Source organism: Curcuma longa, chromosome 14 (genome assembly GCF_044706935.1).
Source record: "Curcuma longa cultivar G26 ecotype Majalengka, Jawa Barat chromosome 14, ITB_CL_G26_1.1, whole genome shotgun sequence".
NCBI lineage: Eukaryota > Viridiplantae > Streptophyta > Magnoliopsida > Zingiberales > Zingiberaceae > Curcuma > Curcuma longa.
In genome coordinates this window covers 10,732,719-10,748,955 of record NC_133874.1, presented here as the reverse complement: position 1 = coordinate 10,748,955, position 16,237 = coordinate 10,732,719, and the positions used below count along the sequence as shown (strand labels likewise).

General features: G+C 40.9%; 1 protein-coding gene and 2 long non-coding RNA genes across 3 annotated transcripts; 2 read left to right on the top strand and 1 right to left on the bottom strand.

Annotated features, from left to right (window-relative positions):
* The first annotated feature begins 155 nt into the window (after positions 1-155).
* On the top strand, positions 156-1,106 carry LOC141844714 (uncharacterized). Its single transcript, XR_012603183.1, has 3 exons — positions 156-197; positions 661-801; positions 895-1,106. It is a non-coding gene; the product is annotated as an uncharacterized LOC141844714 (long non-coding RNA).
* Positions 1,107-2,423, top strand: LOC141844715 (uncharacterized). Its single transcript, XR_012603184.1, has 3 exons — positions 1,107-1,175; positions 1,691-1,771; positions 2,066-2,423. It is a non-coding gene; the product is annotated as an uncharacterized LOC141844715 (long non-coding RNA).
* A 5,787-nt stretch (positions 2,424-8,210) lies between these two features.
* On the bottom strand, positions 8,211-8,738 carry LOC141844884 (uncharacterized). The gene has a single exon (XM_074732858.1). It carries the CDS (start codon positions 8,736-8,738, stop codon positions 8,211-8,213), a length of 528 nt encoding a protein of 175 aa, XP_074588959.1.
* Between the last annotated feature and the right edge of the window lie 7,499 nt (positions 8,739-16,237).

Sequence of the window (16,237 nt, the reverse complement as noted above, 5' to 3'; positions counted from 1 at the left end):
AATTTGTTAATTACTCTATTACTTAGCTAACATGTTGCACAATAGATGGTTTTTTATGTATTTATTTTTTTCTTTTATAAATATCGGTTAAAATTATTTGTGGCAACTGATCACTTTAGGCTAAGGCAATTGATATGGTTTTTGTGCTTTTATGTGGAAATGGAACACATGCAGGGGCATATGCAATACATAATGAGGTATTTGGCTGCTTCCTTCAAGAGATCTAATTGCATGTAATGTTTATAGGTAACAAATTATGATATGGTTTTTTTCAAGGCGGGCCGCGGGTTAGGCGGGCCAACCCGCGGGCCTATTAAAAAAATTAAAAATATTAAAAATATTAAAAATATTAAAAATATAAAAATTTTAAGTTTGAAGTATAATTTAAAATGATTAAGTTGAAAGTTTTAACTTTGAATTATAATTTTTAAGTTTAAATTGTATTTTAAATAGATGAAACCCAATTCATTATGTTTTATACTTTAATTTTAAAACTTAAAATAAATAAATAAACTTTCTCAACCCGCGGGCAGTTATCTTCTCTGCGGGGCGGGCAAATCCTATGGGCACAATCCTATGGGCAATGTGGCAAGCAATTTTCTAGTTCACAATTTTTTTTTGTTTATTGGTTGTACGTTTGATTTGCTGCTCTTTGACTAGTGCCGCAAGAGAAAAATGAAAGTGGCAATAATTGGTGTTCCCAAAACCATTGATAATGACATTCAGCTTATGGACAAGACATTTGGTTTCGATACTGCTGTAGAAGAAGCTCAAAGAGCAATTAACTCTGCATACATTGAGGTCAGTAACTTGTGTGTTGTCTATTTTCTCATGACACCTTTACCAAGAAATTATCTTTTGTAATTTTGTTGCTGTTTTCATTGTAATGTTTAGGCTCACAGCGCATACCATGGCATTGGGCTAGTAAAATTGATGGGAAGAAGCTGCGGGTTCATAGCCATGCATGCATCACTTTCCAGCGGTCAAATAGATATTTGCTTAATCCCTGAGGTACACAACATTCATTTAATGTCTTACTAATTTCTTCATCAAGTTCTTGAAGGATCGTGTTTGCATGGAGGTACCTTTTAAACTCGAGGGACCCAATGGAGTACGAGCATTTAATCAGGACAAATGGAAGTGCTGTAATTTGCGTCGCTGAAGGAGCAGGACAAGTAAGATCATTCCACCAATTACTTATCATTTCATGTGTTTTCCTCAAGTTAAACACTGCTAAGTAGTAACTTTCAATATTCCATACAGATCTCTTAGTTGTTCTTTAGGTTTTTTAGAAGGTACATTAATATGCATGTTTCGAGTAACTAACAAATTCACCTATCCTGCTTGATACTGATATAATTAAGAAACTCACAATTTTATATTGTATGTGCAGCAAGTGATGATGTCAAAAATGGTATCCTAGTTAAGCCATCGGAAATAGTGTGGCTACAACCTATGATTGCTTTGAGAATAATTGACTGCATTTTGTGTTTCTAGTTGTTTGAATAAGCCATGTAGATAATTGAATGTTCTAGGGGATTACCTTGAAATTAATATGACCCAAGCATATCACAAAATGATTAAATTGATAATTGCCCAAAATTTTTCTAAATATTGATGATAAATAGAAATTAAGAAAAATTATAAACTTATTCTGTATGATTTACTGGTATTTAACTTTTTGCTCCAGGAATTTTTAGGCAAATCAAATGCAACAGATGCATAAGGAAATGCAATGCTCAGAGATATTGGAGTTTACATGCAACAACAGGTTTATATCTTATTTACATTATATTTTTTGTTCAAACTAATCTCACTAGTATATGATTCAATCTTGTTCATGATTTAGGATCATAGTTCATAAGTATACTCTGAGTGCATATAATAATTTGAATTTCTGAAATTAATTAAAAGCATATTAGTAACTAAACTATGCCTATGATTGAAGCAGTGGTGGAATCTAGCACTTTTTATTCTCCATGTTATTATCTATCTACTAGGTATATTCAATTTGATCTTCTATTATAGTCATTCCAGATGACCCAAGAAATTTCTTCTTCTCCAGGTTTCTCCTCCTTTTATAGAAGGAAAAGCACTGTCACATTGTTGCATAGGGAGCTCTATCATTTTCTACATCTTTCGTGTTACTTTCCCTCCTGCCTCATATTTTCCAAAGATGGGCAAGGGGAAGAAGAAAGCTCTTCCAGTCAACAAGGATATATTCATCAGTAAGATGTTCCTTCGCAGAGACTCTATATTTTCGCAGAGATTCATCAACAAGGATAGATTCATCAGCAAGAAAGCTCTTCCAGTCAACAAGTATATATGTGCTAAGTATCAGCACATATATACACATAACCTCATGTATTTTCTGTTTTTCTTTATGTTCAAGATAACAAAGTCTTATAAGCTTATCAAAACAGATGTGAATGTTATATATAATTGTTGGATTATAAATGTGTAATTTTATATGGTATTTGTGTGTGGTATTTATGTTATTAATTATTTGAGTTTTGAGTTTATAATTGTGATTTGAATGGTTTAATTATTTTATTTTATCCACAGTGCACATTGCGCGCTGTGAGTGATCACATCCGCAGCGTACATTGCGCGCTGTGGAAGCTCACATCCGCAGCGCGCAATGCACGCCGCGGATGATCACATCCGCGGCGTGCATTGCGCGCTGCGGATCCGCAGCGCGCATTGTGCCGCGGCGTGCATTGCGCGCTGCGGATGTCTAATGACTTTTAACAGCTTGCAACTGTGCAGCGTGCGATGTGCGCTGCGGATAGCATATTTGCGCGCTGCGGAAAGTCATTTTTGTTGTAGTGCAATCAAGATCCTGCAACATAAAGCATCCTCTAGATATCAAGATATAACCAAGAAACCCTATTTTAGTTTTTAAGGTTAGTTCAACTCTATCTAATCAACCAATCCAATTTAATCCCAAGGTTAAACACAATTTAACCACAATTCAACCACCTTATTTAGTTAAATTAATTGTTTAACTAAACTTTAATCTAATTCAATTACATAACTTAACTAATTTAACCCTAAATCCAACAAAAACAAAACCTAATAGAAATTAAGCCTAACAAAGCTCTAACCCTCACTCAATTTCTCAACCTCCGGTCGGTTCCAAATCACAGCAAGAAGCTGTGGCGGAGATCAATCAGATTCAAGAAAATTGGAAGTTATCCAACCAATTTCAATTTAATCCCTAAACAAACCTAATGAGCTACTCCCCTCACCTCTCTGGTCCGGCGGTGACGGTTGGTGGCGTCGGCGCAAGGGACGGCGACGACGAGGGAAGAAGAGAAGGAGGAGAATCGGTGCGTCCCGAGCAGCAAAGGCACCGGCGGTCCCCTTTTCCTTCCCCTAGCGGCGGCAGCACTTCGACGGAGGCTTCAGACGACGTCGGGCAAGAAGAAGGTGATGGATGATCTATTTGCAATCGGCGACGGCGGCAGCAAAGGAAGAGAATCTTGGCATCGGTGGGAGAGGAAGAGGAGGGGAGGCGGCGTCCGGTGTCGGCGGCGAAAGGGGCAGCGGCGTCTGGCGACGAGGGGGTTTGCGAGAGGAAGGGCGGCGTCGGCTCTGGTCGGTGTCTTCTCTGGGCAGCAAAAGGGGCGGCGGCGGTGGCTTGTGCAGCGGCAAAGAGGAGGAGAAGAGGAGGGGAAGCGGCGCGGTGGGGAGGTGGCGGCAAGCAGTGGAGGAGGATCGTGATGAGGAAGATCGTAGGGTTCGGCTTTAGTGCGATTTGGGAGAAGGAAGGATCGTGGTTTAAGTTATAAAGAGGAATGTACAGTAAGTTAACCGATTAAATCTAAACTAACGCCGTTAAACCCAGTTTTTATCAACTAAACCTAATTAAAAACCTAAGAATTATTAAAACCATTGAACCGGTTACTGTAGCGAACCGAATTCAACTTTGGTTCGCTTGGTTCACCAACCAAACGATCTCCGATTTAATCCAAACCAGTTTCGTTGGATTCATCTCTCCAAGACGAATCTTTTCGTCTAGTTTATTTTATTAAAACCGCTTTCGGTACGAACCAAACCAACTTGGTTCGATTTGGTTCAATCTTGGTTTGTTTGGTTCACTAACCAAACGATCTCCGATTTGGCCTAAACTAATTTCGTTTGATTCGTCTTCGCGAGATGAATCTTCCCATCCCATTTTTTTTTATAAAAATAATCTTAATGAAATTCTAGGTCCAACCTAGTTAACCTAAATGGGTTGCCTAATTTAGATTTCAACCCACTTAAATTTAAACTAACTTGGGCATGGTCTTTAATTGGTTAGTTTAACCCTAAAATTTCTAGGATATTACAGGTTCATTGTGAGATAAATTTTCAATTTTATCTTGATTTATTGTGAGAGGTATGTATATTTGATTAACCTTGAGTTATATTCAGGTATACATATTTCAAAAATTGATCTCCAAGTAGTGGCGAGGCATAGAGGCCTTCTTGGATATCGGAGCAACGACCACTTTCTAAGACAAGATCAATTTAAGAAATTATATATTTAACCAACTTATTGATAAACCTTGGTCTAACTAGTCTAGGATGTGGCGAGGTAGCTTCGGTCAATTTGTTTTGACTAAGCGAGTCAATTCAGGTATTCCTTACCTTTCTTGATCACTTAACCTAACTTCCCTGACGTACTATCATCTCGCCCCACCCTGTTACTAGGTTGGCAAGTATTAATCAAATAGTCAGTCCTTAGTCTAACCTAATTTTCTATTGCATAAAAATAATTCTAGGTTAAACATGTAATTAAGCAAAGAGATTTGGTTCCCTCGGGATCGTGCCCCTTGATTGGTCGAATCAAGTGAACCTGATCCTTGGGAACCAAGTATTGGTTCAGTCCGACTGGATTAACCAGTCGTGACTTTGGAACCCACGCTTGGACTCGTGTTCGATTTCTACGTGTAAGTGCAATGAATGACCTATTTTTAGCCGCATACCCAATGCCCGATCGGTTGTATCCAGCCTTCTGCGATCCAAGCATCATATCCAGATACTTGGACCCGGAGGTGAATTGTTCAAGCGATCTTCTGAGTTCACCGACTTGAATCTTCAGTTGAGCATTTTCTTTCTCGAGTTGAACTCGAGTCGAATCCTCAACCGAATCGCTCTGAGTCGGTGGCTTAGGGTTGACTTTCTCCTTGAGAATTACTAATTCCTCTTGGAGCGATTCAACCAAGGCATCAGCCTTAGCCAATTTCTTACTTAAACTAATTATTATTGAAAATAGCCTTTCGTTACTTACAGTGGAGTTCGGGCCTTCGGAAACGGATACGGATCCGTGGCTTTCGTCGTCCGAGTCGTAGTCGCTCTGGTTCGGTTCATCCTGAGCCGGAAGAGCGAGGAAGCTCGTCGTAGGTTCTTCGTCCGACTCCTCGGAAGACGACTCATCCCAAGTCGCCTTTAGCGCTTTCCTCTTTGCTTTTCGATCCTTCCGTTGGTTCGGGCAGTCTGCGATGAAGTGACCCTTTCGACCGCAACCGTAGCACTTCAGTTCTGACTTTCCGGTGGTTGGAGGCTTCGATTTGTTGACCACCTTCTTGATTTCTGATCGGCGAATTCCGCGCTTGTTCCAGAACATCTTCCGGACGAGGTTCACCAACTCCGAGGTTACTTCGTCGTTAGCTTCGGAGTCTGACGATTCTGAATCTTCTGGGACTTTCTTCTTCTTTGAGTCGGTACCTGCAATTAGTGTTATACCTTTCTCCTGCACTTCCGTATTAGTTTGTTCGTGCAACTCAAATTTAGAAAATAAATCATCTAATTTTAATTTATTCAAATCCCTGGAAACTTTGTAAGCATCTACCATGGATGCCCACAAGGTATTCCGGGGAAAGGCTTTGAGAGCATACCTTATTACGTCCCGGTTGTCGATGCTTTGTCCGATGGCATGCAGGCCGTTGAGGATGTCCTGGATCCTTGCGTGCAGTCCGCTTGCCGTTTCTCCTTCAAGCATCTTAATATTGTACAACTTATTAATTAATAAATCTCGTTTGCTTACCTTGGTGTCGGAGGTTCCCTCATGAAGCTCAATTAATTTTGTCCAGAGGTCCTTTGCACTGCTGAAGGGACCTACTTGGTTTAGCTCCTCTTTTGTTAGCCCGCACTGAAGTGTCTAGGTTGCTTTTGCATCTGCCTCGATCTTCTTTTTGGTGGCGACGTCCCAGAACTCGCAAGACTGTGGTTGTCCATCATTACCAGTAGGGATTGAAAATCCCATCTGGATGATGATCCACATTTCCACCTGAGTTTTTAGGTGGCATTCCATTCTGGTTTTCCAGTACGGAAAGTCATCACCTGAGAACAAGAGGTGGTCTTGCGGTGCTGAAACCTTCTTGATGGACCATTAGTCTAGCACACAAGAAAGAAATACAAGAAACTTTCCAAGACTTGGTCTTGGATTAGTAGTGTGGGAAGAAAAAAAATAAACGAAAGAAAAAAATTAAAAAATTTCTTGATCAGTGGTTGCACTGGATTCAAGAACCCCTGCTCTGATACCAATTGTAGGATCGAGAACACGCTAGAGGGGGGGAGAATAGCGTGTTTGCTTTTTCACGCTTTTTGATTTTTAATATATTCGGAAGCGTAAATTAAAGTACGTGCGAAAGCGATAAAATGAAATACTTGCGAAAGCACATGCAAGATTGAAAAATCGCTATTCATCCCTTCTCTAGCAAACGCATCGGTCCTAACATCCTTCAGCTGATTGAACAAATCATCAATACTTGGCAGAGGATATTTGTTCTTGATCGTAACCACATTCAATTGGTGGTAATCAATGCATAATCTCATCGATCCATCCTTCTTCTGGCAAATAAGACTGAGGCTCCCCATGGTGAAACACTAGGATGAATAAAATCCTGGTCCAATAACTTTTGTAGCTGAATCTTCAGTTCCTCTAACACTGGTGCCGTGCCTGGGATTACATCAATAGTAAATTGGACCTGCCTCTGTGGTGGCAAGCCAGGAAACTCATCCAAAAAAACATTTTGATAATCACAGACGATACGAACGTCGGAAGGATAAGAAACCCTAACTTCCTCTGCTTGCTTCAGAAATAGGAAATACCCTCGGCACCCACCGTCTAACATCTTCTGAGCTTGCATAGCAGAAATAATGGGTACAACATCATTCTGGGTACCAACGAATTCCCAAGCGGATTGATCCGGAGGTCGAAAAGTAACCACTCTAGCTCGACAGTCCACAGTAGCGTGATAGGTGGCTAACCAATCCATACCCAGAATAATATCAAACTCCATCAAATCCAGCACCTGAAGGTCCACCGTAAGGGTATGACCGTTGAAATCCAATGGATATCCCTTAATCTCCTGATTTGTAGTCAGCACTTCACCTGAAGGTAAAGATACTGCTAGACTACAAGATCTAGTCATAGGAATTCGTCCAATTTTGCTCAAAAATAATCTAGACATGAATGAATGTGAACTACCCATATCAATTAAGGTATCAACAAATATAGCATAAACTGAAATCATACCCCGAATGACTGATCCGTGGAACTGTTGTGCCTTCTCTCATGTGATAGCATAGACATGACCAACCTCCGCGCTAGCAGGCTGAGTAGCTAAATGAGATGTAATCGGCCTCCTCTCTGGCTTGAACGGACTCGGAGGTACAAATGTCGTCTGTTGCATATAGTGAGAAGGCACACTGTATGAAGTCGGTGCTTCTTGTGGCTGCTGCTGCATCAGAATCACCGTATAACAAATCTCTGGCTGGAAATTTACTTGTAATACTATATACTCTTTTCTCTGTATCTGATACATCCGTCTTGAAGATGGTAGAGATCTCTACTACTAAGGTGCTCTATATCTCACTGGTACCCTTTGCTGTCACGGCTGTGTGGGTCGTCCTCCAGAAGTGGAAGTATCCTTGAGCTCTCCTAGTGCAATCACCGATCATATGACTAGGTTGTTTACAATAATAGCAAACAGCCTGATTGGATGGACAATCTGCAACCTGGTGATTATCAGATTCACAACGATAACACTTTTTCTCCATAATCTCCCTCCGCTGAAACCCACTCGAAGATCCCATGGGTCGTTACCCTTCTGTCGTCTGGAAAAATCTCGTGTCCTGGATCCCTGAGATGACCTCTTCTGACCAAAACTCTGTAAACTTGGATTCTTCAACTTTTTTGCGTCTCTCTCATGAGTCACCTACTGCTGCGTTGTCTCAATGAGCAAAGCCCGATCCAGTGCCTCTCTGTACGAGCTGACTGGACAACCAGATATCTTCAGCCGAATGTATGCAGCTAGTCCTTGAGTGAACCGAAACATCCGATCATTGTCTTGGGCTACCAAATGTAGGCAGAACTCAGCAAGTCTAGAAAACTCCGTGTTATAGTCTGTAATTGAGCGATTGCCCTGCTTAAGGCTCAGAAACTCCTGACGTCGTGCTAAGTAGAATGCTGCTGTAAAGTACTGTCTCTCGAAAGCCTCTCGGAATGATAACCAAGATAAATCCTGCTCTCCGAGTACTGTCCTCTGAGTCTTCCACCACGTGACAGCCTGATCACGAAGGTGATATACAGCTAACTCAACTTTCTCTGCCTCAGTGCAAGAGATATACACAAATGTATCCGTCAAGTTCTCCAACCATAAGCAAGCGAGCCATGGGTCAGATCCCCCATGAAATAAAGTCAACCAGTCCTTGATAGACTTGGCCGATAGTGGTATACGGCTCATATCCACAATCTTGCTAGCTGTAGCCGATACCGGATCAGTAAATGGTCTCTCCTGACTATCCGTAACATGCTCGAAAATCTTCGGCTTTATTGGCGCAACGGGTCATCTCGGTGGTCGACCTCGTCCTCGGTTTACCGAGGCCATAATATCTCCTGATAATATATATAACTCCTATAAATTTTTAGAAATAATAATAAATGTACTAGAAATTTTACTTACAACTGTTTGGAGAATTCATGTCGCTGTCTGTCCATCTCACAACTTGGATTGAGTAACCAAAATTTGATAAACCCGATACAACGACAAATTTGAAAAAACTAAACCTAAACCCTAAACCTAATGCTTAATCTAATATGGACCCTAAAACCTAATGCTCTGATACCACTAAATTGGTATCAGATAGACAACGAATGCAATGAAAATTCAAAGAACCTAACATACTCTAATACCACTATATTGGTATCAGATAAAACAACAACGCAATATTCAAAAGAAACAAACCTAAGCTCTGATACCACTAAATTGGTATCAAATAAACCACAAATACAATGAAAATTTAAAGAACCTAACCAGCTCTGATACCACTAAATTGGTATCAGATAAATCACAAATACAATGAAAATCCAAAAAACTTAACCAGCTCTGATACCACTAAATTGTTACGTCTCGGGAGACGACCGTCCGAAAAATTTTGGCAGCATCTCCCCTGTAACAATGATATTTCCCTGAATACATATATACAAAAGGCCTACATGACCGCAATCCCTACATCACAGATGCATAACAGATAAAAATAAGGACCACACGACCACAACTATTAAACTAATGCATGCAACCAAAACAGAACGTATAAACGACAAGTCCACATAAGACTACAAGAGTTTCACAGCAAAAATATAACGAAACACAAATCCACACAAGCACGAACATAAGTCCAAAATCCAGACACTTACCAAACTCCATAAGTCCATACATACAATCCAATACCAACTACAATAAAATCCATACGAATAAAAACCACAACATGATATATCCTACTGTGAGATGGAATCAGCCTGGTAGAACTCCAAGCTCCAAGTACAATTCTATCTATTACCTGGGAAGAAAACAATGCAATTCTAAGATCTGGGTAGTGAGTATCAGATATACTCAGTGGAATACAGGATAGAAGTGCATAACAAGATATATCAACAGGAATAACAAAAGATATACAGTCTCTACAAGTGATACATAAGGAAAGATCAATACTGGAATAGCAAAAGATATACAGTCTCTACAAGTGATACATAAGGAAAGATCAATACTGTATAACAGGTATAGGAATCATGCAAAATCAAGTCATGCATGTCATGTCATACAATGCAACAGTCATATATCAACCAAGTACAACAGTCACACACAAAGATGCTGTAAACAACAATACAGTATAATAATAATAATAATAATAATAATAATAATAATAATAATAATAATAATAATAATATAAAATACATGCAAATATGCAACACACATCACAGGCAACATGCATGGTCACTATCAGCACTCGCCACCCCTAGTCACCCACCCAGTGCAGTGAACTGAGGCGCCAAATAGGACAAACTGCACAGGCTCCAACAACTAACCACCACTAATCTAGTGGGGAGCGGGCAGTATCTCAGGAGGGCTATCTAGTCAGTCCTGGTCGCACCCAACATGGCGCAACAAATGCTCTCACCCCTGTGTCCACCACAACACGGTGTCAGGTGAGTGCCAACAACAACAACAGCCAACAACTGTCATCAACACCTTCTACTAGCATGTAGATGTTATGATGATCATCCCAACATAATAATAGCTACAACTAATCAACATAATCAACACGAATCAAGATGAGTCATCATAGGTCAACGATACAAAATTGAGACTGTACTATCAATGGATAGATCAATCAAAGGTCAACCAGTATGTATCAAGTAACGAATAACACCAGGTATCAACTAGGTAAATAACATAGGTAACAGGAGTAGCAATAGGATAGTATTAGATCATATCAAAGGTTAACTGGCAAGTATCAAGTAACATGTGAAACAAGAGTATCAACAAGGTAATAACACAAGCAACATGAATAACAATAGGATAGGAAGTAACAATAGATCATGCACTAGAAATAGAATCCTGTAGTGACCAAGTACAGGGTACCCACCTGAATCTGATGACCGTCAACAATAGAACCCCCAGAAAATATATACTCTGAGTATAATAGGACCAATCAAATCAAAGTCCTGAAATTAAGCAACCATACAATACTTACTACAATGATACTGTATTAAATTTACAGTAATTATATTTTATAATTTAATCCAACTAATCCCCTTATTAATTGATAAATCAAATAAATGGATTATCACTCCCATCCTAGTTGTTAATGATCAACTTAGCATTTAACATGCAATTAAGCCAATGGAAATCCATAATTCCATTGTTACAACTAAATTCTACATTAAACTAATCAATCTACACTTGAATTCATACTTAGTTTAAATTATATTTAATCTAACCTAATCCTATCATTATCCCAATCCAACAATTGCTACTCAACAATCTGTTGGGATCGGTGCGTTCGCTAGAGGGGGGTGAATAGCGATTTCTCAAATTTTCCTGTGAAAACGTTAGCGAAAGTGAAAATAACAATAGAAAAAAGAGAACAATCGCTAACCCATTGATTTACTTGGTATCCACCTCAACGAGGTGACTAATCCAAGGATCCACACACACAAACGACCTTTTCCACTATGAAAAATCTCCTTTTCAAAGAACACTTCAAAGGCGGAGAAACCTTCACAAAATGATCTCTTCCTTTCACAAAAATGAGGAGTGAAGTATGGAGGACACTACAAAAAAATAGTGATTTAGCGACGAATATTTGGGATAAATTATTTTCGTCGCCAATTGGCAACGAATTCTGGGATGAATTCATTTTTCGTCGCAAATTCGCAACAAAAATTGCGACAAAAAAATATTAGTTGTCCAATTTAGCAACAAAATAAATTCGTTGCTAAATTTCGTCGCAAAATATCAATTGGTCACAAAATTCATCGCTAATTTACAACGAATAAATTATCGGTCGCAAATTAGCGATAAATTATTTTTTCATCACCAAAAATACCCCTCCACACAGAATCTCACTAAAATCGGCGACGAATTCACTGTTCGTCGCCGAATTGGCGACGAACGACGATTTTTATCACGAAATTGGTGACGAAAATCATCGTTCATCGCCAATTCGGCGACAAACAGCGTGTTTCGTCGCTGAATCGGCGATGAACACGATTTATCACCAATTTGGCGATGAACAGTGAATTCATCGCCAAATTGGCGATGAAAATCGTCGTTCATCACCAATTCGGCGACGAATCGTGTGTTCGTCGCCAATTCGGTGACGAATTCACTGTTCGTCGCCAATTCGGCGATGAATTTGGCGACAAAATTATTTCGTCACCAAATTCTTTCACCATCCCTAAATCTGCGTCTTCTTCCTCCGTCGCTTTCCACCCCAAATCGCTACCTCCGCCGATTACAACCACGGCGAACAATCAAATCTCATTTTTTTTCCAACCGGATCTTTGCTCGTCGTGTGTGGTAAGCTTCTTCCTTCCTCCTCTTCCTTATTTTTTCCTAAGCGTTTTGTTTGCTTTTGGCCGTCGGACAGCTGCAGGGGCCATCGCCGCCGCCTGCCGGCCGGTGGCTGCTGCTGGCCGGTCCCTGCCGGTGGTCGGCGCTCAGCCGCGGCCCGCGCTGGGCGGCGCTGGGCGCGCCGGTGCTGGGCGTGCCTGTGTGGTTGCTGCGCGCGGCCACTGGCGCCCACGTGGCCGGTGGCCACGCCGTTGGTGGCCACGCGGCTGCTGGCCGCTGGCCACGTGGCTGCTGGGGGCTGGCCGGCGCTGCATCGCGGCGCTGGCCGGCGGTGGGCCTGATTAGCTATATTTTTTCAAACATCCCTCATATCTTTGTTCCTCTATTATTGAATATTCTCAAGTTATGGATCATGCTGCTCTGCTCCAACGATTGAAACAATTGACCCAAGAGAAGGAAGAGGCTGAGCAAGAAGCTAGAACTTGGGCTCAGAGGGCTGCCCAATTTTGTGGTGAGTCCTTGGCGCGGGAACAAGAGCGCAATGTGGCAAACAAATGAATATGGCTGCTGGAACAAGAATTGACCAGAGCTACCAGCAAAGTACAAAGATTGGAGCGGGAAATTGCGGAGACACGTAGACACACCCATCAGCTTCAACAAAACATGGCTGAGGGCACGATGGGAGCGCGACAAGCTGATGTGATGCTTAGCGAGTGGGAGGTGGAACAGAGCCTGAGGCGAGTATGTCAATTCCGAGCTTCACCGCCCCCATCGTCCTCGAGCAGCTGGCGGGGTCAGGATGACCCGGATGAGTGACTTGATTGCAAAGATGAGTCACTTGATTGCAAAGAAAACAAGACTTGATCTTGCTTATATCAGTACTTTTATGGATTTTCGGGATTGTTATGACTGTTGGTTGGACTTATATATAGACATGTATTGTATGAGTTGGATGGATTATATATTATGCCTCATGTTATGGATTGTGGATGTTGTTATGAATCTTTGTATGTTATGGATATTTGGATGTAATCAATGGATGTTATTGATTGATTTGTATTGGTGTATTTTGGATTGGATGTGATTGTTTGATGACAGGTCATATGTATTTATGAATCGAATTGATTGGATCGATATGCTTTTGTATATACGCGAATTCAAAATCCAGTCGACTGACCTTTCTCATCAGTCGACTGATTTTGCCCTTAGTCGACTGATGTGGTCGATCAGTCGAGTCATCTTACCTTCTGTTTGCTCGGAGTTGATGACAGTCGACTGATGAACACATCCAGTCGAGTCCATCCCTTCAGTCGACTGACGTGAAGCTCTAGTCGAGTCGTTATACCTTCTGATTGCCATCAGTCGACTGACCTTCAAGGTCAGTCGACTAATCTCCAGAAACGACTCGACTGGAGTTAAATCCAGTCGACTGATGAGGCGTATCAGGTGTAATAACTTAGTGCCAGTCGACTGATCTTACCACTTCAGTCGACTATTCCAAATTGGCAACGAATCGCCAATTTGGCGACGAACCGAGACTTCGTCGCCAAATTAGCGACGAACAGACTGTTCGTCGCCAATTTGGCGACGAACTTGGCGACGAAAAGCTTTCGTCGCCAAATTTCACTTAAACCTAACTCCCTTTACCCTTTCTTTTCCCTCCCGATCGAACTTCACCGCTGTTACCCTTTCTCTCTCGCGAACCAGCCGCCGCCGCCTCTCTGAAGCTTTCTTTCGCCGCTGTTACCAGAGCGCCGCCTCCGCCTCTGAACCACCCTTTCTCTCTCGTGAACCAGCCGCCGCCTCTGAACCAGACGCCCCTTTCTTTCTCCGCCTGTGCGACCTAGCTAATCGGCGAACTTCTCCTCTGTCGGTGAATTCCTTCCCTTCATCTTCTCGCGCGCGGCTTCCTCTCCTCCCGGCGACCTCTCCTCCGGCGACCTCCCTTGGTCAAACAATCCTCCCGCATCGTTCTAGCTCCCACCTCCAGCTCCCGCGTCAAACTTCTCCTCTTTACTCCCGGCGAACTTCTCCTCCGACTCCCGACAAACTTCTCCTCCGGCTCGCAGAACCTCTCCTACCGGCCTTTTGTCAAGGTAAAATTTTCAGCTTGTGTTTTTTAGGGCTACATGGAGATTTCAGCTAGGGTTATTTTAGCTAGGGTTATTTTCTCTGACAAAGTCACAAAAACTTGTCGGCATGGAGATTTCTTAATTCTGTTTAATTATTTAATTAATTATCAGGTTGTTAATTAAGGGCAAAGTTGATTATGCCATATGTAGCCATATCCATTTGCTAGCTAGCTAGCTAGCTGAACTCTGCCATTCAAAATAATCCTAATCATGACCTATAGTAATCTAAATTTAATATAGTTTGATTTATAAATAAATTGAATTGGAATGACTAAATTAATTAGATAAGTAGCTTAACTATGCTAATGAACTACTAAAGATTTACATAAAACATATGCAATCATATTCCTCGTCTTGAACATGATTATTTCTATTCAATGAAAATTTATTTTTACAAAAGGTTACAATGTATATGAATAAAGCTTGGATGTACAATAGATTAGACGATGGATTTATCCGAGCTGAATTTTATGCTGGAGTTGAAGAGTTTGTGAACTTTGCTAAGAGTCATCCAGAATGCATGAATGGTGTAGAGTTACGTTGTCCGTGCAATCATTGCAAATGTCAAAATAAAGCTTTCCGTGATGAGGATACCATGAAAGTGCATATCTGTAAAAATAATTTTGTTCCAAACTACTATAATTGGTACTGTCACGGGGAGCCTTATGTTTCTCATGGAATTGAAACTTCGGCTGCTTCTTCATCTGGCACAACTGTTTTAGGGGAATCAACATCTAATGATCATATGATGCAATCAATGGTTTATGACGCAATGAATGCAGTTGATCCATCTAATGTAGATGAAATACTAACACCTGCTAGTTCAGCAACTATATGACATGTTAAAGGCTAGTGAAAGAGAAGTGTGGGAAGGTATTCCATCTGACCATTCTCAACTATCAGCTACTACAAGATTATTGAACATCAAGGCTGAACATCATTTCTCAGAATGATGTTACAATGACATTTGTCAATTGATGTCAGAGTTGCTTCCTGCTGATCACCAAATGACTGATAGTTTCTACAGTACAAAGAAATTGGTAAGGGATTTAGGTTTGCTCGTAGAGAAGATTGATTGTTGTATAAACAATTGCATGATATATTGGAATGAAGATAGTGAACTGATTGAATGCAAAATTTATAGTCACCCTCGCTACAAGCATCATAGTCGCATTCCAGGGAAGAAAAAGAAAAATATTACATGGAAGGTTATGTATTATTTTCCCTTAACTGCTAGACTTCAACGCTTGTATGCATCTGCCGCCACAGCTTCCCACATGAGGTGGCATCATCAGCATATGCACGAAGGAGGTATAATGTGTCATCCTTGTGATTCCCCTGCATGGAAACATCTTGATACAATATTTCCTACATTTGCGATGGAACCACGTAATGTGAGATTGAGACTTTCTACAAATAGATTTCAACCATTTGGTTAGTCAGGACAATAATATTCATCTTGACCAGTTATATTACCACCATGGATGTGCATAAAAGATAAATTTATGTTTCTGACTGTACTTATTCCAGGTCCAACGAACCCGAAAGAGAAGATAGATATTTTCTTGCAACCTCTGATTGCCGAGTTGAATGAATTATGGAATGTAGGATCAGAGACTTATGATGTTGCAAGTAAAACCAATTTTACCTTGCATGCTGCTTTATTATGGACAATTAGTGATTTTTCAGCATACTTAATGTTATCAGGATGGAGCACAGTTGGTAAATTAGCATGCCCACATTGCATGACAGAGT